Source organism: Chiloscyllium punctatum, chromosome 32 (genome assembly GCF_047496795.1).
Source record: "Chiloscyllium punctatum isolate Juve2018m chromosome 32, sChiPun1.3, whole genome shotgun sequence".
Classification (NCBI taxonomy): Eukaryota; Metazoa; Chordata; class Chondrichthyes; order Orectolobiformes; family Hemiscylliidae; genus Chiloscyllium; species Chiloscyllium punctatum.
In genome coordinates this window covers 62,123,688-62,148,161 of record NC_092770.1, presented here as the reverse complement: position 1 = coordinate 62,148,161, position 24,474 = coordinate 62,123,688, and the positions used below count along the sequence as shown (strand labels likewise).

Genomic DNA, 24,474 nt, shown 5'->3' with positions numbered 1-24,474 from the left:
TAGCAAGTTAGACCGACTTTGCGCATAAAAATCTGAGGTCACAAAAGAAAGATACATAATTATTTCTCTTACCAAACGCCAAACTAGCATTGTGCCTTTTGTCTAACTAAATATTTTGTAATCAGTTAGATTTCAGCTTTAATATCTCTCACTGTCTCAAGTATAAGTATTACAACAATTTATTTAAGATTGCAGTGGTGCTCTCTGCACAGGAAAAACAAATTTATTTTCAGTATCAATGAGCCTAAAGTGATATCACAGATGTGAAATAGCATTGGTTAATTTCTTACTTGTGCAGGTGACCTGCTCCAGAAGAGGAGTTCATTCCTGTCTCTTCATATCTCTGGGGAAGCAGCAAAAAGATCAGGATTATAACGAAGTGTTCATACACAGTAACCTCCAACCTTTTATTTTTGAATTGAGTTATAAATCTCAAAAGCAAAGCGTAGACACTAGATTCAAGCAAATGAACGACATATGAAATTCAACGGTGATTAACATGCCTTCCCTCCCATGTTTAAACCAATGGTTTTTCACCCTAACCATTTTACATTGTCATCAACTTCTCACTGTCTTCTGCCTCGTTAGCTGTAATGATCATTCAGATATGCACAGTGTCTTTGGATATTTGTTGCAAACTAGCTTTTACTTCAACAAAAAATGACTACTAAATATTAACTAGATGTCAACAGGCATTAATGTGAGTTGCAGACAAATTGGAACAAGAGGACAGTTACATTATGGTTTATGACTATCACTTCACTATCGAGTTTAAATACAATGCATTCCCTGCCTCGATCAATCCATTATCCAGCTAATCTGGAGCCTGAAAAATGGCTATGCGGAGATTGCAAAATGTCCTGTGGTTCTAAAAAAGGTAGCTTTAGCGATAATTGTAATTTTCCAAACTTCCTTTGATTCGAGAATGGGCTCATTGGATTGCAGATGTTGCGCTGTCATGCAACAGAGAAAACTGAACCACAGACCAGTTATCTTGATATCAGTCATCAGGGAAGTGCTGGAATCTCTTCCTGTGGAAGTTTTAACTATACATTTAGAAATCAGCTATGAACAGACAAATCCAAAATGGTTTTGAGAAAGCAAAATCATATTTGACGACTTATTACTATTTACATTCTCAAAAAAACTAAGGTATGCAAACGGATATAGTTATAGATATTTGGATATAGATATGTGACCTGTTTGGATTTCAAAAAAGATATTCAATAAGCTGCTACATTACAGTTGGAGGTAATGTATAAGGATGAATGGAGGTTTGGTTAACTATCAGGAAACAAAGTGGGATAAACTGGTCATTGTCAGGCTAGCAGGCTGTGATCAATTTGTTGGAAGGATCAATGCAAAGTCATCTACTATTTCTAATTGTTATTTATTAATCATCATGGAGTGAGAACATCACCATCAAGGATAACACTTGTTGCTTATTCCTAATTGATCTTGAGAAGGTGGCGATGAGCTGCTTTCTTGAACAGGTGGAGTCCATTTGGTACACCTGCAGCACTGTTACAAGTGGAGTGTGACCACATGAGAGCGAAGGAATGGAATTTTAGTTCCAAGTCAGGATGAACTGTGGCTTGGAGGGGAACATACAGATGGTGGTTTTCTCATATGTCTGCTGCCCTTGTCATTCTAGGTCAGAGATAGATTTGAAGGGTGATGTCCAAGGTAATTTGGTGAGTTACTACAGTGCATCTTGTATATTGCAACAGAATGCTGTTACCATACATGATGAAAGGAATTAATATTAAAGGCAGTGCAAGGAGTATCAATCAAGTGGGCTGCTTTGTGCTGGATGGCATTGAGCTTCAGACAGCTGGTGGAATTTAAATGTAGTCAATTAATTCCATCAGGAATTAAAAGCTAACCTTAGTAATTGTGATATTCAGAAGAACAATAATCTGAAGGGTCTTGACTGGATAAGTATAGATTGTTTTCCTTCTCTGCAGAATTGACTACAGGACAGACATAGACTCTGAATATGGAGACATTTAATTATGAGAAATTTCTTCACTCTTTGGACTCCTGATTTTGAACAGTTGTGGATGTTTCCATAGCTGACAATAGTCAGAGTCATAGAGTCCTACAGCACGAGACACGCCCTTTGGCCCAAACTGGTCCATGCTGATCAAAATATCCATCAACGCTAATCCCATTTCCATGCACTTGACCCATATCCTTCCAAACCTTTCCTATCCATGTATTTGTCCAAATGCCTTTTAAATGTTATCAATGTATCCACCTCAACCACTTCCACAAGCAGCTCATTCCATATACATACCACCCTCTGTGTAAAAAACATTGCCCCTCAGGTTCCCTTTTATACTTTCCCTCTAGTCCTCTATTCCCCAACCCTGGGAAAAAGACTGAATGCATTCACCCTTTCCATGCCTCTTATGATCTTATACATTTCTATAAGATCTCCTATCAGTCTCCTATGCTCAAAAGAAAAAAGTTCTAGCTTGTCCAACCTCTCCCTATTATTCAGACTGTTGAGTCCTGGCAACATCCTTGTAAAGTCTTCCTGCACTCTTTCCAGTTTAATTGCACCCTTCCTATAGCAAGGTGACCAAAAATGAACACAATAATCCAAATGTGGTCTCACCAACATCCTGTACAACTGCAACATAGCTTCTCAACGTCTATACTCAATGATAAAAGCAAATTACTGCGGATGCTGGAATCTGAAACCAAAAGAGAAAATGCTAGAAAATCTCAGCAGGTCAAAGCTTTGACAAAGGGTCAGTTAGACTCGAAACGTCAGCTCTTTTCTCTCCTTACAGATGCTGCCGGTCCCGCTGAGATTTTCCAGCATTTTCTCTTTTGGTCTATACTAAATGCCCTGACTGATGAAGGCCAATGTGCAAATACCTTATTCACTGCCCTGTTTATGTGTGACTCCACTTTCAGAGAATCGTGCACCTGAACTCCAAGGTCCATCTGTTCCACTACACTTCTTAAGGCCCTACCATTCACCATAAAATTCCTACCTTGATTTGACTGTTCAAAATGCAAGACATCACACCTATCTATATTAGACTCCATTTGCTATTTCTTGGCCCACTTCCGCAGCTCATCAAGGTCCTGCTGCTAATTTCAGATAACCTTCCTCAGTGTTCACGATACCTCTTATTTTAATGTAATCTACAAACTTAGTAATTGTGCCTTGTACATTTTCAACCAAATCATTGGTATAGATAACAACAGCAATGGGCCCAGCACCGACCCCTGAGGTACTCCACTAGTCACTTGACTAGTCGCTAGTCAAGGAGATCGAAAACCTTCTGATCAGACAAGAGAATCTAAGGATATAGTGAGCAAGCAGGGAAGTGATGAGGTAGAAGATCAGTACTCGGAACAATGATGTTGTAGCCATTACAGAGACTTGGGTATCACAGGGACATGAATGATTGTAGGATATTCCAGGGTTTATATGTTTCAAAAGGAATGGAGGGGGAAAGGCAAAAGAGTGGGGGGGGGGGGGGGGGGGGGGAAGAGGAGGAGGAGGTGGCATTACTAATCAGGGATTATATCACAGAAAGGGATGAAGGGGTGTTATCGAGGAGGGTTTGTTTACAGAGTCAGTATGGGTGGAAGTCAGTAACAGGAAAGGAGCAGTCACTTTATTGGGAGTTTCCTAGTCAAGATGACGGAGGAGGCCTACTTAAGGTTGAGGAGACAAGGATCAGACAGGGCTCCAGAAGGTTACAAGGTAGCCATGAAAGAACTGAAGAATGGATTTCCAAAAGCTAGAAAGGGGCATGAGAAAGGTTTTAGGGGGTGGGATTAAGGAAAACCCGAAGGCATTCTACACTTATGTGAGGAACAAGAGGATGGCCAGAGTGAGGGTAGGGTCGATCAGGGATGATGGAGGGAACTTGTGACTGGAGTCAGAAGGAGGTAGGGTAGGTCCTTAATGAATATTTTGCTTCAGTATTCATTAGAGAGAGGGACATTGTTGTTTGTGAGGACAGCATTAAACAGGCTGATATGCTCAAACAGTTTGATGTTAAGGAGGAGGATGTGCTGAAAATTTTGAAAAACATGAGGATAGGTAAATCCCAGACCAGATTGTATATACCCAAGGTTACTACAGGAAGCAAGGGAAGAGATTGCTGTGACTTTGGCAATGATATTTGCACACACACTGTCTGCTGGAGTAGTGCCAGATGATTGCAGGGTGGCAAACATTATTCCTTTGTTCAAGAAAGGGAATAAGGATAATCCTGGGAATTACAGACCAGTCAGGCTAATGTCTGTGGTGGGCAAATTATTGGTGATGATTCGTAGAGACAGGATTTATGGAAAAACGTAGTTTGATTGAGATGAAGGTAGAGCAGATGTGGTGTATTTGGATCTTGGCAGGGTGTTTGATAAGGTTCCCCATGGTAGGTTCATTCATGGGCTACAGAGAAATTTGGCTGTCTGGATATAGAATTGGCTGGCCCAAAGAAGAGGGTGGTAATAGATGGAAAATATTCAGCCTGGAGCTTGGTGACCAGTGTTGATGCTCTGCAGGGATCTGCTCTGGGAGCACTGATCATTCTGATTTTTATAAATGACTTGAATGAGGAAATGGAAGGATGGGTTAGTAAGTTTGCCAATGACACGAAGGTTGGTGGAGTTGTGGATAGTGTGGAGGGCTGTTGTAGGTTGCAATGAGACATTGACAGGTTGCAGAACTGGGCTGAATGGAGTTCAATCTGGAAAAGCGTGAAGTGGTTAACTTTGGAAGGTTGAATTTGAATGCAGAATACAAGGTTAAAGGCAGGATTCTTAGCAGTGTGGAGTAACAGAGGGATCTTGGAGTCCATGTCCATAGATCCCTCAAAGTTGCCACCCAAGTTGACAGGGTTATTAAGAAGGCGTATGGTGTGTTGGCTTTCATTAGCAGGGGATTGAGTTTAAGAGCTGCAATGTTATTTTGCAGCTCTATAGAGCCCAGGTTAGATCACACTTGGAACAGTGTTCAGTTCTGGTCACCTCATCATCGGAAAGATGTGGAAGTTTTAGAGAGGGTGCAGAGGAGATTTATTAGGATGCTGCCTGGACTGGAGGGCAGGTCTTATGAAGAAAGGTTGAGGGAGCTAGGGCTTTTCTCATTGGAGCGAAGAAGGGTGAGACGCAACTTGATAGAGGTGCGCAAGATGATGAGAGGCATTGATAGAGTGAATAATCTGAGACTTATTCTCAGGGCAGAAATGCCTATCACTAGGGGACATAATTTTAAGGTGATTGGAGGAAGGTCTAGGCGAGATGTCAGATGTCAGTTCTTTACACAGAGTGTGGTGGGCGCGTGGAATGCACCGCCAGCAGTGGTAGTAGAGTCAGATACGTTCGGGACATTTAAGTAACTCTTGAATAGGCACATGGATGATAGTAAAGTGAAGGACATGCCGGTTAGTTTCATCTTAGCGAGTAGGATAAAAGGTCAGCACAACATCTGTACTGTTCTATGTTCTATAAGATCATCACAATTACACTTAATGACAGAGCAGGTTTGTGGGGTTAGATAATTACTGTGGCTCCAATTTCTTATGCTCTTATGGAATGTCCTAGTAAGACAACACCATAATGACTATATAAAAATGTTCAGACTCATTCTTTAGAGATACAAGTTCAGATTCCACAACACAAGCTGGGGGCATTCAAACTCAATTAATTAACATAGAATACAAAGTTTCATAGGATCTCTACAGTGTGGAAACAGGCCATCTGGCCCAACAGTTAGTCTCAGGAATGCTGCTAGTAAATCATCAATCATTAGAGAAACCCTTCTGGTTCACTTTAGGGAACAAAATCAGCACCCTTACCTGGTCTGATCCGCATTTGACTCCAGATTCAAGGAAATGTGACTGATTTTTAGATGGCCTAGCAAACTACTTAAAGGGCAATTAGGGAAATTAGGGATGGACAGCAAATGGTCTTGCCAGTGAAGTTCACAATCCATAAAAGAATAAAGAGAATAAATAAAAAGAATGAACTGAATCAAAACAAGTATGATTGTCCACTCTGGAAATTGTGTGTCAGTGTTCATCAGTTCAGTGGGTTCCTGTGGGCTGATGAGCTCATCCAGGAGCTGTATTTCTGATCACACCTTTGGCAGATATTTCTGAGAGGTGAAAATGCGCTTTGGCCTTCAGATCAAAAACATTCCTTTCTCCTGTTCCTTTTCCGTACTTAATTTCGCTGGGTGTTCTCAAAGAGTTCTGTCCCTTCATACAGCAGTTTCCTCCAAGTCAGTTTCTTCTGAATGAGGGTCTCCCATACAGTGACACCTTTTTGCATTTCTTGAAGTAAACCGTCAGAGAATTTCTGAAATGCTTGCTTTGTCCTCCTCTCATTTGAATGCCTTCCTTGAGCTGGGCAAAGGAAATGTGCTCTGGTAGTCAGAAGTGAGGCAACCTAAGCATGTGGCCAGCTCAGCAGAGTTGGTTATGATGATTGTGGCCTTGATGCTAATAATTCAATAAGACTTTATGGAATAATGGATAAGGAGAAAGATGGACTGGAAAATTGGGGGATGGTCAATTTTAATAAAGACAGTATCTAGCAAAAGTAGACTGGAAGCAGATTGTTTCAGGAAAGTCCACATTAGAACAATGGGAGATATTCAAAAGGATAATAGTGTGTGTGCAGGGTCAATATATTCTCCAAAATGTGGAAGGTGGGACCAACAAATGCAGAGAACCCTAGAGCTCAAGGTATTTACAGAGTTGGATAAGAGAAAAAGGAAGCTATACTGAGGATTCAAAACAGCAGATAGAGTGTGCAGGGGTCTGCTCAAAGCTAAATTAGGACAGCAAAGAGGAGACCTGTAAAAACATTTGCAGGTAACATTATAGAAGATCTAAAAGGTGCTTTATATGCATATTCAGGACAATAACCAGGGAAAGAGCAGGACCCATTAGGGACCAAAGTAGAACCGATGGCATTGCTGAGGTTTCAGATGAATATTTTGAAGCTGTATTCACAATAAAGGATGATGATGTAGGTCTGGAAATCACGGAGGGGGACTGTGATATACTTGAACAAATTAGCATTGGGAGGGAGGAGATATTAGCAGTTTTAGCAGGCTTCAAAGTGTTTAACTCCCTTAAGGAAGGCAAATGGGATTTTGGCATTTATTGCTAAAGGAATAGAGTTTAAAAGTAGAAAAGTGTTGCTGCAACTGTGCAAGGCATTAGTAAGACCACACCTAAGTAATGTGCAATTCTGGCCCCCTTACTTGAGGAGGGGTGTAGTTGCATTGGAGGAAGTTCAGAAGAGGTTAACTAGAGTGATTCTAGAGATGAGGGGTTAGAATTAGAGAATCCCTACTGTGTGGAAGCTGGCCATTTGGCCCAGTGAAACCTTCTCAAGAGCATCCCACCCAGACACCACCCCCTCCAAACACTATCCTTGTAACTCTGCACTTCCTGTGGCCAATCCAATAACCTGCACATCTCTGGACTATGGGAGGAAACTGGAGCATTCTGAGGAAACTCATGCAGACACAGAGAGAACGTGAAAACTCCACACAGTCAGTTGCTCGAGGGTGGATTCAAACCTGGGCCCCTGGCGCTGTGAGGCAGCAGTGCTAATCACTAGGTCACTGGGCTGCCCTGGTTTGTCTAATGAAGAGTGATTGAGCAGTCTAGGCTTATACTCTCTTGAGATGAGAAGAATGTGAGGAGATCTAATTGAAGCATATAAGATGCTAAAGGTTATTGACAAAGTAGATATAGAGAGGATGCTTCCTCTTGTGGGGCAAGCTAGAACATGAGGTCCAAGTTTTATGATTCTTAGATGAGTGCAGTGACTCTGACCTTAGTTGTTAAACCCTCCCTGGTCACAGGAGGTACCAGAGGACTGGATGACAGCTAACATGGTACTGTTATTAAATAAGAGTGATGGGGTAAACCATGAAAATACATGTCAATGAACCTGATAGGGAAACTATTGGAAAAAATTCTGACAGGCAGAATTAATCTCCACATAGACGGACAAGAATTCATTAAGGATAGTTTGAGAAAAGCTGTGTGGTGCTGGAAAAGCACGGCCAGTCAGGCAGTATCCGAGGAGCAGGAGAATTGACGCTTTGGGCATAAGCCCTTCATCAGGAATGAGGCTTGTGGGTGAAGAGGACGGAGAGATAAATGGGAGGGGGGTAGAGCTGAGGCAGCTGGGAATGCAATAAGTACATGAAGGTGGGGGTGAACGTGATAGGTCAGAGAGGAGGGTGGAGCAGATAGGTGGGAAGGAATATGGACACATAGGACCATTTAAAAGAGTGGTGCCAAGTTGGAAGGTTGGGACTGGGATAGGTGGGGGAGGAGAAAATGGGGAAACTAATGACATCCACATTGATCCCATGTGGTTAGAGGGTCCCAAGACAGAAGGCGAGGTGTTCTTCCTCCAGGCATTGGGTGGCTAGAGTTTGGCGTCGGAGGCGGCCCAAGACTTGCAGATCCTGGACAGAGTGGGAGGGGAGTTAAAGTATTCAGCCACAGATCAGTGGGGTTGGTTAGTGTGGATATTCCATAGATGTTCTCTGAAATGAACCACAATTTAGCGTCCTGTCTCCCCAATGAACAGGGGGCCACATCGGGTGCAACGGATACAGCAGATGACACATGTGGAAGTACAGGTAAATTTCTGTCGGATATGGAAGGTTCCTTTGGGGTCTTGGACAGAGATGAGGGGGTGATATGGGTGCAGGTTTTGCACCTCTTGCGGTGGCAGGGGAAGGTGGGTTGGTGGGGGGCATGGACCTGAGAAGAGGGGAATGATCTCTCCGAAACACAGATAGGGGTGGGGAGGGCAATATATCTCTGGTGGCGAGGTCTGTTCGCAGGTGGCGGAAATGATGCAGGATAATGTAACGTATCCGCAGGTTGGTAGAGTGGAAGATGAGGACCCCGGGGGATTATAACCTTACTGGTCCTCACATTCTTCTAGTTGATTATAATCTTACTGGTCCTCACTTTCTCTTAGTTGATTATAACCTTATTGTATCCTTATTTTCTTGTAGTTGATTATAACCTTATTGCTTCCTCACTTTCTTCTAGTTGGTTAAAACCCTCCAGCATCCTCACTTTCTCCTAGCTGATTATAACCTTACTGCATCTTCATTTTCTCCACATTAAGGATAGTCAGCTGGCTTTGTAAAAGGAAGATCACATCTCACAAATTTGAATTTGCCATGGAGGTAACTAGATGAGTAGTTGAGGGTTGTGCAGTTTATGTAGTCCACATGGATTTCACTAAGTCTTTTGACGAGGTCTCACATGACAGACTGGTTAAGAAATGAAGAGACCGTGGGATTTAGGGCATTTTGGCAAATTTAATCCAAAACTGGTTTAGTGACAGAAGTAGGTGGTGATGGTCAAAAGGGTATTTTTATGACTGGAAACCTGAGCCTAGAAGTGTACCACATGTTTTGCATACATCAATGATCTAGACATAAATAAAGGAGGCATGATCACCAAGTTCATAGATGACATGAAAGCTGAATGTTTGGTAGTCATGAGAAAGATAGATTTAGATTTTGGATGATGCAGATTGGCTGGTCAGATAGCTCAAACAGTGGCAAATGGAATTTAATCCTGAGGTGATGCATTTTGAGAGGACTAACAAGACAAGGATGTGACTGCATGAGAGAGGGTGCAGAGGAGATTCACAAGGACGTAATCTGAGCTGGAGCAATTCAGCTATAGAGAGAATAAATAGGCTTGCGTTACCTTCCTCAGAGCAAGAAGTTGAAGAGGCGTACAAAGTTTTGTGAAGGCTTGGACAGAGTAGATAGAGAGAAATGTTTCCCCTTAGTAGAGGAGTCAATAACCAGTGGGCACAATTTTAAAGTAAGGAGCAGGAGGTTTAGAGGGAATTTTAGGTAAACGTCTTCCACCCAGTGGTTTGTGGGTATGTGGAACTCTCCACCCAAAAGATAGAGACATGAACCCTCAAGACATTTAAGAACTATTTAGATTAGCACTTGAAATGACATAGTATACAAAGGTAAAGGCTAAGTGCTGAAAACCGTGATAAGAATAGAAGGATGTTTGATGACCAGCGCACACACGAAGGTCTGACACACCCCTTTCTATGCTGTACAACCTCTATGATGGGTCTGTGACATTCTGCTTCAAAGCAACATCAGCACCATCCATATGAATGACTTGACCCCATAGTTGCTGCATATAATGCCCAGGCTGTATCCTAAACATACTCCAAGTACTAGTTTCAAAAAAGATGGAAAGAAATGAGTTTTCGAATGAAGAACAGTGGACTTGGTCAGAAGCTGATGGAAAAAGTGATCAGAAGCCACATTAATTGGTGAATGGAAACTTGGATCATATTACATGTCTGTACTGTAGTAGCATACACAAAACTACTGTAAGAACTTCTCTTGTTCCAGCAGAGACAGAAAATTCAGTTGGGTTAGCAAAAATGTACAGTTGAATAAAGGATAGAAAAATGAATACTATGCACTGTGTACTCAGTGTGGTTTTAATACTCTTGAAAAATGTCACAAATGCGATCAGTGATTTGTAACAAGAATTCCACATCAGTTGAAAATACAATGTGAATCAGGGGCTGAGTGATGCACTCAGATATTGGTCCTTCAGTTCTGGAATCGGAGATTGAACTCCATCTGAATAATATAATTCAAGTCTCCACTTGAAATCGAGTTTGGGCAACCTCAATCCAGTTTCCGACAGAAATAAGCTTCTCCAACATAAAACCTACCCAACTGAAATCTTACTCAAATTGCTCCAACTTCAACATGACTAGTTATATTTTATTAAGCTAGATATGCTTAGATTTGGGAGGACAAAATTCTGGAAAATGAGGCAAGAAAAAACATTTGAAGCTCATGAGATTTCTGTATTATCTGCCATAATGGAAATGTTTACATATGTATAAGCATACTGTGTGAAATGCTTTACATGTTACATACCGTGGCATATGAATAGCTGAAACTCTGGGGTTGTTCATACACTGGAGTCCAGTGGTTGTTAGCTGATACTCTGGTTCCCCTGATAGGAGTGCTGGTGGCTGCCTGCCCAAGGCAGACTGCCGACAAGACTTTTCCAGGACTACCTGGAGCTGCCAAAGCAAATGCATCATCGAGCAGAGAGTACATCTGCTGTCTTGCCTCTTCAATAGATGGTTGTGGTGGAATGTATGGTGGGGGAGCAGGAGGGGGAGGATGTGTGTGTGATGGAGAATGAGGTTTAGGCTCCAGAGGCAGATCAGGGTCCGACTGCAAAACACAGAACCAAATCAAGATTAGGTCAGTGGAGCTGGGGCAATGAAAGGAAAGACAATGTAGTGAAGACAAATAGCAACCTATTGTTCTGTTGTGGGTTAACCTGAAATATCTCAGTCTCCCCTACTGTTAGATTTTCTATTCAAATGAAATGTCTTCTTAGTCCTACATCTAATATGTATGAGCTTGCAGATGCAAGGAGGCAAGTAAAGGAGAGAATGTAATAAATTCATAATCAGCGTGCTATGCAAAATTCACTAATTAGGCGGTTTGCAATTTATTAAATGGCCAGTGAACTGGAGCAGTGTCACAGATTGACAGGGTGCATGTCAACATGAAGTGCAAAACAAACTCAATCTACACACTTTTTGGTGTTCAGATAGATGCACTCAGCCAGGATATCTGGCTCATGAAAATCTGTGCACAATTTATACAGCTACATTTTAACTTCTGTTCCTCTGACATGGAATGCCATACATTCCTATAGAGCACTTCCTCAACAGGTCTGGCTGGAAACTGTGGTAATCACCTCACACTTGGGCAACACTTTGGGTAGTTGGCTGAACTCAGACAGTCAATTCCATGCACTACAAGCGGTCCAAATTATCCAATTCAAAGCACATGTGGCCATCTTGCATCTTATATATAAGTACAAATGGCACTACACATGAATGCTACCTACATCAAAGGATTGCTTTAACAGTGTCAAAGAATGAAAAGTAAAGCAACAATACATGAAAATGTTTTAACGAAGTTTAAATTTTAACTGTGTATATATTTCAGAATTAAAATTTCAGAAATTTCAGTCAAAGGATACATGATATATAAAGAAGTGCAATGTGATAGACAAATTGAAATTCTAGTTCCAACCTTACAGGGTTATTGATCCACTGGACTTATTCCTGACATTATCAATCAAATGAATTCTCAGATGAATCATAAGAGAGAAGTGAAGCAGGGAGAAGGATGAGACTTGATACAAGTCATTCTTTGATGGTCTCTGCTAAACCTAGCAAGACTGGTTAAACTCACTCTAATGTAGCATAAAAAAAGTAGCAAAATAACCCAAGATGTTTCACAAACAAGAAAGGACCATGAATAGAAAGCAAATGAATAAGGGACATGTAAAAGAACCATCCAAGATGGGTTGTGAGGAAGTCTATGAAGGACAAAATGTAGATAAGTGGAAGGACTGCCTAAAAATATTGGAGCTAATAGTTTGTGTGCCCTCTATCTGAAAATGATCTGCACATTATTATAGGAACAGGGAAAAGGAGGTACTTTTAAAGGCACTGAAGTGAAAGATGTATATAATTATTGTTCTTCCATACTTACAACATAAGCTGCATTGTTCACTCCAGGTGGTTTCTTGTATGTCCCGTCACTATCTGTGGTTATCAACCTATCTTTCTCTGCATCCATCATGCTGCCATTGACCTGATGTCTCCGTCTCGGTCGTGGAGATCTTTTGGCACGATAACTGGAATGAGGCAGAACAATTGGCAATTATTTAATACATTTTGCATTTAATTATTTCAACAACATGTGCACCTAATCTAAACAGCGAATATTTAGCAACTAGGAAAATGGTTTAATAATTTACTATTATATGTCTTGAGCATCATGATAATTCACATATATTTGTAAGTGTCATGCTGTGAATTTGAGTATTCTGAATGTTTCAGGCTTTTCTAGTCAGGAAACTTAATTTGTGCCATCAAACTGTCAGTGTAATGATATTGATCAACAGGGTGTTCCTAGTTCTATAGCTGACAAATTCATCTCTTGATTTCAAAAGATTATATATTTAAATTGATGCTGTTTTAGACTTCACTTTTCTACAGTTTCATTCATAGACAATTTCACATCAGGAAACTGACCATATGCTGCTTCCAGAGATATTTTATGCCTGGGTATAAAATCAAAAACTGGATGCGTCAAAATCTAAAGTAGAAACAGAAAATGCTGAAGCCACTACGCAAATGGGATGCTTTTGTCAAGGAAGAAACATAGTTAACATTTCAGATGACATTAGTATCATTAATCTGAAACCTGAACCCAATGGATAGCTCCAGACTTGCTGAATATTTCCAGTACTTTTTCATTTTATGCCTACCTTTTCCTTGGTTCCAGAAGGACAGATGGACCATCAATACTGGGATCGAGGATCCTATCAATGTGAATCTGCGCTCTGCGATAGGCTCTGCGCCTTTCCTTGGTATCAATGGTATCAACTTCATCCATGATGGGGAAATCATAATGCCCTTTCCTTTTGGCTCGCAGTCGGATCTTGTTGCGGTGATGTTCAATTTCGGACTTCTGTCTCAAAGCACGCTGAACCTGAAGACGAGAACAGAAATGTTTCATTATTTGGCACTAAATATAATTTTCTGATAGCTTTGTGGATTGGTACTAAAGTTGTCTGGTGTTTTAAATCATGTCAACAAACTATCTATTCCTTTACCCTATGTATTGTGCCAAAGGAGGAGAAAGGAACAGGAATAGGAGTAGGCCACTTAGCCCCTCAAACCTATTCCCCCATTCAATAAGATCATGGCTCATCTGGGCCTAACTCCACATACCTGCCCATATCCCTTAATATTTTTGCTTCACAAAAATGTATCAATCTCTAATTTAAAATCAACAATTGATTAGCATCAACAGCTGTTTATAGAAGATAGTTTCAAACCTCTAAAACCCTGTGTGTGTAGAAGTACTTATTAACATCTCTCTTGAATGGCCTTATGTTTGTTTTTATGACATAACAGGAATTCAAAACATGGTCTGTTTACTTTAATCCACAGTTGAAAAACTTTGTTGTGAAGTGAAAACTGAGTTCGTCAACAGTCATTGGACTTCAACAAAATGAAATGCTTTCAATAAATTATCAATAGATTATCAATAAATGTACTATGATGACCTATAAAATTGTTTTTGCTATTGCAGGAAGTCCAAATGTACAACATACTGTTAAACCTCATACCATCTCATGAGGGGAATCGACAGAAATTCTCACCTCTTTATTTATTTTGTTTGTTTCAGTAACTCGCTCAGGAAGTAATGGATTCTGTAAAGGAGGTGCAGGAATTGGTTGCATGGCGATCAGCTGAATCTTGTTTGGTAGCTGCTTGCTTGCCTCAGATGGACGTGATATCCGGTCAACGTGGTCAAAAATGGAGGCTGATGAAGTTTGCTCATCAGTTCTGCTGATCTCAGCAGGTCCTAGAATAAATCAATCATCGGTGGTCAGTCAACAGAGTGCCCTCATTCATGTCAAAATACACTACAAACAACAATAGAAACTTGCAGTCATAAAAAATAGGAGAAGGAGTAGAACATAAAGCTAATTGACATCTGCTCTAGCATTCAGTACAATCCTAGCTACCTCCTGCTTGAAGTCTACTTACGACCACAAATCAACACAAATTCAGTTGACATGATACATTGTGCAGTAGTTGGTGACTACTGTAGAAAGAATAGGAGGTGGAGTAGCTTTGTTAATGAATAATAATATCAGTTTTGTGTGAGAAATTATCTTGGTGCAGAAGATCAACATATAGGATCAATACAGGTGCAGATAAGAAATTGCAAGGGAAGAAAAGTCAATGGTGGGAGCGGTGTATAGACTCCGAAGTAGTAACTACTTTTGCAGGACCAAATATAAACTAAGGAATAATGGATAGAATAGGCAGATTCTGAAGAACCTTGATGGTAGATGTTGAGAGGACGTTGGTGCCTCTACTATTGAGGGCTGCGGAGGTGGGAGTGGAATTTAAAAATAGGGAACAATTTAAAAATAGGGAATAATTTAAAAATAGGGAACAATTTAAAAATAGGGGTATCCAATTTAAGACTGAGATAATGTAAATTTCTTTTCACAAAGTTATAGTCTTTGGAATTCCCTTCTTCAGAGAACAATGGAGGCTGAGTCATTGAATATATTCAAAGTTGAGTTAGCCAGATTTTTGATCAGACATTATAAGTTATTGGGAGTGGGCAGGAAAATGAAGTTAAGGCACAAAAGATGGTCTTGATAGGCTCGGTAGTGATAACTGGTTCACTGTAGTGAGGTGTCCAAAATCATCACAATGGTTCAGATTGCTAGTTAAATTTTAATATTATTAGTGAATAACATATCTCCCATCATATTCAAAACATCCTGTGCACTGGCTTGTGCAGTTCATTAGCATGGCCTATTCTCCTTAACATCAGACTCTCTTCATCAGAGAATGAGGCTTGCTGAATGTGATTCTTATCAGTCAGGGCTTCACCGCTCTGGAGCCACGACATATCATGTCCATAACTGAAATGAAAACAAGATGGCATTGAAGAACACTACCTGACCACTCCAAACATCAAACCCTCATATTCAAATGGTGATCTTGGTGGAAACATGGTGTTTGTGGCCCTCCCTGACAACTCAGTTTGTGATATGAGAATGGGGTCATTAGCCATCTCTTTAGGGGTTTCCTTTCTCTTCCAGAAGTCAACCATTGAAGCATTCGGATACATCCTGGTATCAGGTAATGTGTCAGATTGTAGAGATCATGATGACTGCCAGGACAGCATATGGATACATGAACAATCCATTACATGCAGTAACATATAAGATAAATACTCATGCAATAGAAGACATTTCTGAAAATGAATGCCCCTGGCTGCCCTGATGGCATCTTAACTGTCATGCAATCTACTATCCCTTGTACCTTTAGATAATCTGCAATGCTACCAGAGCCTATGGCCTTGATTATTTGACTGGCATCTTTATTGCTAAACAAAGTGTATTTATGGACATGCCTGAACATTTTATCTGTTAAAATCATTACGCAGCGATGGACCACTGGCTGTGATATCTCACAAAGAACCAGAAGATGAAAAAAATCAGAACCACAGTGACCTTAAACACCACAAGCATAAGTTTAGGATCTCACTGGCTCATAATTGTAATACTATACCTCAATTCAATGAAGGGGACTAGCAGGAGTCAGGGCTTCATGTCAGGAGATCAAAAGCAGTCAGGATTTCTCATCCAGCCACCAGCAATCCGGCTGCCAGAATGTTTTAACAAGGTCAGAATCTAAGCTTTAGCAACTTGCTTGTGCATGCTGTGAGCTAGATAAATTTGAAATTAAAAAGATTCAGACTGAGCCCATCCATAATGATAGTTAACTATTATAGTCATCATCTCAAATCTTGCGTACTGAATTGTAATCAAATTGAGAATGAATTTGTAATCAAATTGCAAATAAATTTGATACTGGACATGAAAACATAGTCTCTAATTTTAAGATAGAGGGTTTTGCGGCATTATCCTAGTCAGGTCATGAGTGAAAGGGAAAGTTCCAACTCACAGAAACTAAAGGTCTTCTTGTGGAGCTGCCTTTTTCTTGGAGGCAAAGTATTTTGAGTGTAAGTGAGCTGTATGTATACAAATTAATTAAAGCTTCATCCTTGGTTCACAAGGATTAACAGTGCACACGTAAGTAGTCAATGAAGTTAAACTATATCCTGTCATGAATTCTTTATGTAGTTATGCTTGAACTGAGAATGTTATGGACTCGAAGCAATTGCTTTTACTTTAATCTGCCAACTTCAATGCAATGTCAAACCAACAGAGGGTGCCAGTACACTTTATGAACAGTAAATTCTGAAGGCAAACAGATTTTCTTTGACAGTTTTAAGTATCAGTTCAGATGACTGGCAGTTGAACACTTACATATTCAAAAGCCTTGAAATGAACTTGATTCCTATTGGTTTAAAGCGGGGATGACTATTGTCTTGACTTTGAAGTTGGTCTGGAAGTTACCAGGTTCCTCAGTGTTGATTTTCAGAGGCTGCTGGACTGTAAATTTGTAAGAATAGGCCAAGCATGAATGTGACTTGAGGTATACTGACTGTTCAGATAATGTTTTAGGGATAAAGATATAGTTAAAGGATTGCCATATTAGGACAGGAGTGTGCAGATATTATTTTTTGAAACAGATTGTGTGACTTTGACACTTTCTCCTTTGGAAGGTGGTGGAAGTGCAGTCATGAAATACCTTTAATGCAGAGGTAGATAGATTCATAGTTTCTTGTCAGATAATGGAATAAAAACAAATCAGGAGAGATGGGGGTGAGGGATTCAATACACAATTAGTTCAGCTATGACTTTATTGACTGATGGAGCAGGCTTGAAGGGCCAAAAAGCTACTGCTGCTCCTTTTTGTATGTTCATATGTACAATATCTTGGGATGCTTATTAAAATTGGGATATTATTTAATCTAGAGTCACCTGGAAGCCAGGTTGAGCAAGAATGGCAGACTTCCTTCTGTAAAGGACATTAATAAAGAACATAGGGGTTTTACTACAAACCATGATAACTTGTCAGCGTTGCCATTCTGAGACTAGCTTTTCTAATTCCAGATTTCATTAACAGAATTTAAATTTCATCAGATGCTGTGGTGGGATTTCAACAATTGTACATAAAGCATTAGCTACAAGCCTCTGGATTACTAGTTCAGAGACATTACCACGATGCTACCAACTCCTGCAGTGAGTACATCACCTCCCGAAAGCTTTTTGCTTCTGCACAGACCTCAAGTTCACTTGTGGCAACAACTTCCAAAATTGAAAGCCAATGCTGGTAATAACAATAGTACACCGATCACGTTTATGGACGCTTGGAGCAGCCGCATAGCAAGTGGCTTAGATGGACCACTGTTCCTGACTGCCCATTAACCGTCCACCACCCAGGCAAAAAGAAAATACCCTGCCTATCTGGCACCCATTCCACAAACATGCACTTCCTGCACTATCAATGCTCAACAGCAGCAGAATATTGCAGAAATACTCCAAGATTTCTTAGACAGTGCCTTTCAAACCCACGACCTCAACCATCTAGAAGGACAAGGGCAACAAATATAAGTGAACACCACCACTTGCAATTTCCATTCCAAGGCACTCACCTTCTTGACAGTTCTATGCATTGCTGTTTATACATATTGCTAAGTCAAAATTCTGAAATGTCTTCCTTAATAGGATTGTGAGTGTGGCAGCTGAAGAAGGCTGCTCACCACTACCTTTCAAGGGCAACTAGAGATTGGTATTAAATGCTGGCCCAGCCAGCAGTGCCCACATCCCATGAATGATTGATAGACAAACTCCACTGCATGGAATACAAGATGAATGTTTGTCACATTGTGAGGGTAAATTCAATGTTATTTAATAACAAAATACTTGGTGGTAAAAATTGAAAACCAAAACAAAAAATGTTGAAATATTTCAAGTCTAGTAACATCTATGGAGAAAGAAACAGAATTAAGCTTTCAGGTACACAATGTTTCACCAAAACCCAGATCTATTTGAGTACAGCCAATATTTTCTTATAATTTCTAACATAATTTGAAACTTATTGCTGTACTTACCATTTCTATAACAGATTATGCTTATTGATTATGCAATACTGTTTGTGAACTGATTAGATTAGATTACTTACAGTGTGGAAACAGGCCCTTCGGCCCAACAAGTCCACACCACCCCGCCGAAGCGCAACCCACCCATACATTTACCCCTTACCTAACACTACAGGCAATTTAGCATGGCCAATTCACCTGACCTGCACATCTTTGGACTGTGGGAGGAAACCGGAGCACACGGAGGAAACCCACGCAGACACGGGGAGAATGTGCAAACTCCACACAGTCAGTCACCTGAGGTGGGAATTGAACCCAGGTCTCTGGCACTGTGAGGCAACAGTGCTAACCACTGTGCCACCATGCCGCCCAACTCTTACGACTTAAAGGATACTGTTTAGAGGACTGCAAGGTAGTACTGCTGCTTACAGCACCAGGGATCATGTTTGATTCCAGCCAGTCTGTGCGGAGTTTACACGTCTCCCTGTGTCTTCATGAGTTACTGCCGGGTGCTCCGGTTTTCACCCACTGCCCAATGATATGCAGATTAAATTGATTGACCATGCTAAATTGTCTGTATAGTCCAGGGATATGCAAGTTAGGTAGATTGACCATGGTAAAATACAGAGTTAAGGGGATAGGATAGGGGTCTACGTTTGGGTGGGATGCTCTTCAGAGGGTCAATGCAGACTCAATCTGAACTGCCTATTTCTGCACTGTAGGAATTCCAAGAAGCTACGATGTTAGATGTTGTACATGATTTGAAAGTGTTTATACTGGTTGAGTACCATTAACATTAGCCACTGTGATGATATGAGGACTGGTGGGAAAGTAACTGAGGATCTTGAAGAAGTCAGACCCAAGTCAAAATCCTCCTAGTACGAATGCATGCCATGTTGTTGTAACATATAGCTTATTACAAATCTGCAAATATTTACAACATGTTCACTATAAGAGACTCTCCTTGTTAGATGAGAAAGTGGCTATTCTCATACATACTGGACAGCGTGGGCCTGGAAAAATATAGGGTATAGGTATTCAGGATAACAAATACAATATTAAGTATATATTGTTTACAGAAGAATTTCATTAGAATATAGGTATTGTTTACAGAATAATCTTACAACACTCATGCTGTTGCATGTGCACATATCATTTGGATATCCTTATACTTTTTAGGTAAAGTTTTGGCCACACTTATTTGCAGAATTGAATATTTTCAACAATTAATCATTTTCACTTTATTAAGTAAGTATACTTTGTTTAATTGTGATTGGTTGTTAACACTTTCTGTAAGGAAGTCAGTCATATTCCAAGGTTAAAAATAAGGTTAATAGTTTTATTGTTCTTTTATGGTTCAGGATAATATAAGCTTAGGCTAACACGTGAGAACATTATATTGCATAAAAGTTTTTACTCAAAGGCATAGCCTTGTGTATCAATGATTTTATTCTGTAACTACGTAACAGGCTTGTGGAGGACTCCAAGTGGATGAGTATGTGTGTATAATTAGGTTCTGTAGTTCATGTTATAGATTTGTGGATCATCTTAGATGCATCATTATAGTTACTCACTGGGAGTGGCAACAGATATTCTAATCAGAACAAGTTGATGCCACCTTGCAAAAGATCTAAGGAGTCGGACTCGTTGCCATTTAAATCATTTTAATAAGTTTTTTACGTCAAGAATTAATCAGGAGACTTTAGGAAGTGGTATCACAAAAATTAGCATTACTTTTAAAGAAATCAATCAGAAATTGTTTCGCCAATCTAAGACTGATGAAGAACGATTTATCTATTAATAAGTCAATCAAAGTTTAGGATGCCTCTGATTATCACGATTTGTGGTACAGGTCCATAAGGGTTCATAGGGCTTGGCCTTTTCAGTGATTCAATGAACAAGGAAGAAGAATGAGGACAAAAGGACTTCAGCCAGGGATTGTGGGTTCACAGTCAATCTGGGATACCAAGAGGGCTCTTGTGGTGCAGTGTAATATCTCTACCTTTAAGCGAAGAGATCTAGTTTCATATCCCACCTTTTCCAGAGGTGTGCAATTACACCTCTGAACAGGTTGATTTGAAAACAGGTTTAAAAAAAAACATAAGAACTTCAGTTAGCAGAATAAGAGACTTGTGCTCAGTCAGCTAGTGACACTAACTGGCATTCTGAACTGGATCATCTGTAATAGCACATCTCTTAACTATTATTTCTTTCCTACCTGTTATAGTATCACAATAAATTTTATAAAACTTGTGAAAATATGGGGCACAAACTTCCTGCTGATAACAATAAGTGCTCCAATGCAACCTTTGTCTCAACCGCAAAGGACCATGCAATTAGATGAGATTGAATGAATGGGAATAAAGGAAATATGATCTGTAGCTAACCTCATGAATACGCAGATCGGCCGATAACTTTAGTCTGTCTTGAATTCATTCTAACAGAGAACAGGCTTTCTTAAATGTGTACAGTAAAACAGTTCAACTTTGTAGGTAGGTACAAAGCTTATGTTGTGCAAATAAGGCAGCCACTGTTAACTTCAGAATTTAGAAACAAGACAAGTAGTAACAGCACTAGAAAAAAAAAATTGCCTCTCGATGATCAATGTTTTTTCCTAAAATATGATGTACAAATTTACATTGCAGTTAGTAATAAGTGAGAGGTTACAAACCATTTTTGATCACTGTGCGTCTGTTGCCACTAGCAGGAGTTGCAGGGGGTCTGGGAATATCTTCAATGGACTCTCTCCCACTGGACTGTTCACTGGTTGTAGACTCGCCTTCTGAAGGTGAAATTCTAAACAAACAGACAATGGTCTTCTGCACGGTATACCAATATTTTGATTTGTATGTCCAGTAGAACCTCAATTATCCATACTCCATTCTACATCAGTTTTACATAAACCCACTCATTTGGAAGTTTTGAATTTTTATTTATGTACAAACTCCAGGAAAAATGTTCTCAACAAGTTAATCAAAACAATTTATTCATGTCAGGTATGTATAAAGGGATTTTTGATCTTTTTCTAAATTTTCTCAAAAATCAAGTATCTTTCTTCATGCTGATGGATAATTAAAGTTCTGCTGAATGTTCATCAACTATAGTACAATAAAACAAAAACAGAAATTGCTGAGAAACCTCAACAGGTCTAGCAACATCTGTAGAGAGAGAAAGCAGAGTTAATGTTTTGGGTCCAGTGACCTTTCTTCAGAAGAATCACTGAACCTGAAATATTAACTTTGTTTTCTGTCCATGGATACTGCCAAGCCTGCTGAGTTTTTCCAGCAATTTCTGTTTTTGTTTCTGATTTCCAGCATCTGCAGTTCTATTGTTTTCAAAATTTATTGTACTATAAAAAAGCCATGTAGCTGTGACTTGAGAGAATGAAAAAAGCTCTATTTACAGTCTTGATAGTGGGCTTAATAAAGACCAAGCAACTATTTCTACATATAAACACAGTCATCACGAACATCTAACAACTGACGTAATCACAGAAGGAAACATTTATATTGAAAAGGGCGAGCTATACCACAGTGTCATCAATTAGTATCTTTAAAAGGTGGCATGGGTGGAGGCCAAGTTGAAGCTTCATGCATTGAAGCTTAGTGCCAGCAGGTTGCTCAAGGAAAGCCAATCCTATGTAATGTACTCACCTAATTGGGATTCTCTTTCAAACAAGACAATGCTACATACAAAAAAATACAAGTAATTCTGCACACCTTTCAATCTGGACACTGGAAGCCCACTCATCAATTCAGATAATAGTGTCTCTATTTCAATATTCCAGCTATATACACAATCAGAATCCAATTGGAACATTTTCATTGGGACTAGTTTCAAAGACTTCCAACTGGTGTTAAAAGTCAAAGTTTTGGTAAATAATATATCACAGACTAGTGTAATGCCTTCCATGCTATCAAAGCTGCAAGCTACCGGCCATCTTTCATCCTCCCCACTTTCTTCTCCAAATCCCTGGAGTGTTGTCACCTTCTAATTTCTTTCTTACAGTCTGAGATTAAACAAGCTTGTTTGCTATCTTGGTGTCACATTTGATCTCAAGATAAGCTTTCAACCTCATATTGCTGCCACCCTGAAGCCTGCATGTTTCTGTATCACTGCCAAACTTCATCTATCTCAGCTCATCTCTTGCTGAAAACACATTCATGCGTCTATCACTTTGATTATGTTGTTCTTCACAGAACTACATGTTTTGTAATGTCTGGGCCCCCACACACCGACAGGGGATCACAGACATTTGTCTCAGGATTGGCTTTGGAAGGCTACAATAATGTCTGCTCATTGAAAAGACTGCACCACAGACACTGGGCTGAGGAAGGGAGAAGGGTGCATCTTTTTTAAAAATCAGCTTCATTTAATTTATTGACTGAAATCAACCTCAAAGCATTTCATAAGTAAAAAGCCAAAATTAGGGATTCTTAACACCTAAGCTGGTCAATTGTAATTTTCTGATTTCCTCTGATTTACCTTTTCAGAATAGTCTGTGTTTCTTTCATCTTTTCTCATTGCTCAATCTTCATGTGAGGGATGTACTTTGCATTATATTAACTAAATATTAAGTTAAATAATTGGCAAATCTGCTTGCCATTTTTCATTTCAATGGGATATTGAGAGAAACAGACTAACAGAACTTCAACCAGTTAATTAAAAACATTTCAAAATCTTTCTGCTGTCTAATGTTCGAAGTTTTGAGTAAATATGTCCACTCACCTGCTTCTCTGTCGAAGGCCCTTGGAGAGTTTGGCTGCCTTAGGCTGAGGATTGGGTGCATCACCGTTCTCAGAGGGTGTGCCCCCTTCTTTTGCTGTGGGAGGTGGAAGCCCTTCATGGATAACAAGTACATCATCTTTACCATGCTGTCCAATATGCTGCTTGGCAAAATCAAAGCCTTTAACACTTGGCACTTGTAGCTGAAGAGACAATGTAATAGTCTGTTAGGTCTACGAGAATATTACAGCTGTAATCATACCAATGTGCAAAGCCTCTGTAATGAGCTGCATTAAAAATATGGTTCTAAAGCGCCAATTATTTTCAATATTGTTTGTTTTTATTTTAACTTTGTTCCAACTGCTGCTCAATCTTTCCCATTCTCATCACCACTTGCCATTTTCCATAGTTATTTTTCTCTTATTCTTTTCAACTTTGGTAGGGTCTTAAATCTAGATTTGCCCTAAATAAAACATTCATTAAGAATGACTTTAATATTCTTCGGTTTCAGAGATGTTCATATCTTATGCAGTTCATAACAGTGGGCATTAAACTCAACTGATGTATTTCAGATTATTAATGACTATAAGCCTATGGTGATGGGATGGGTAGAAGATGAAGAAGTGTTTGATCAAGCTATAATTGTATTGAATGGCTAGGCAGACTTCATATTGGTCTTGGAAGTAAATGTGTGTAATTACTACTCAATCAGATCTCCAGTATAGCAAATACAGATACAGCAAACCCAGAATCTGCAACCAGAGATAAGATACATCACACAAATTAAATAGTTTAATAAATCCAAAGCTCAGATTTAGTCTCAAGCCGTGCAGTTTGACAAATCTGCAGTTTACCTGAAATACCAAAATTCAGAATACAATTAATCAGGCAAATCTCCTTAATACAACAGACATTTTTTTGCCTGTCCCTTGTATGTGAAGCAGCTTTCATCAGCGTTTTTCCTCTTCTTAGTCAGCTATTTTCTGATGAACACAATCCTCTTTTACTACACCTTCCTCAGGTTTGCTATATTGCGGACTGGACCTACTGACAGCCCATCAGCTACAATGTTGCCTGCTAAA

The 24,474-nt window shown here is 39.7% G+C and overlaps 1 protein-coding gene across 4 annotated transcripts in view; it reads right to left on the bottom strand.

Moving 5' to 3' along the window:
* Positions 1-24,474, bottom strand: part of LOC140458223 (UPF0606 protein KIAA1549) — a 263,349-nt gene that overhangs the window by 34,167 nt on the left and 204,708 nt on the right. For 2 of the 4 annotated variants that reach the window (XR_011953457.1, XM_072552494.1), the window contains exons 11-17: positions 23,396-23,595; positions 21,339-21,463; positions 14,289-14,494; positions 13,389-13,612; positions 12,608-12,752; positions 10,961-11,266; positions 291-343 (exon numbers count right to left, since the gene is read on the bottom strand). Coding sequence is in view for 2 of the 4 variants with exons in the window: in XM_072552494.1 (XP_072408595.1) it covers positions 291-343; positions 10,961-11,266; positions 12,608-12,752; positions 13,389-13,612; positions 14,289-14,494; positions 21,339-21,463; positions 23,396-23,595 (1,259 nt within the window). In the remaining 2 variants the exon portion in view is untranslated. The remainder of the gene's footprint in view (positions 1-290; positions 344-10,960; positions 11,267-12,607; positions 12,753-13,388; positions 13,613-14,288; positions 14,495-21,338; positions 21,464-23,395; positions 23,596-24,474) is intronic. The other 2 variants (XR_011953458.1, XM_072552495.1) reach the window with 1 other exon arrangement.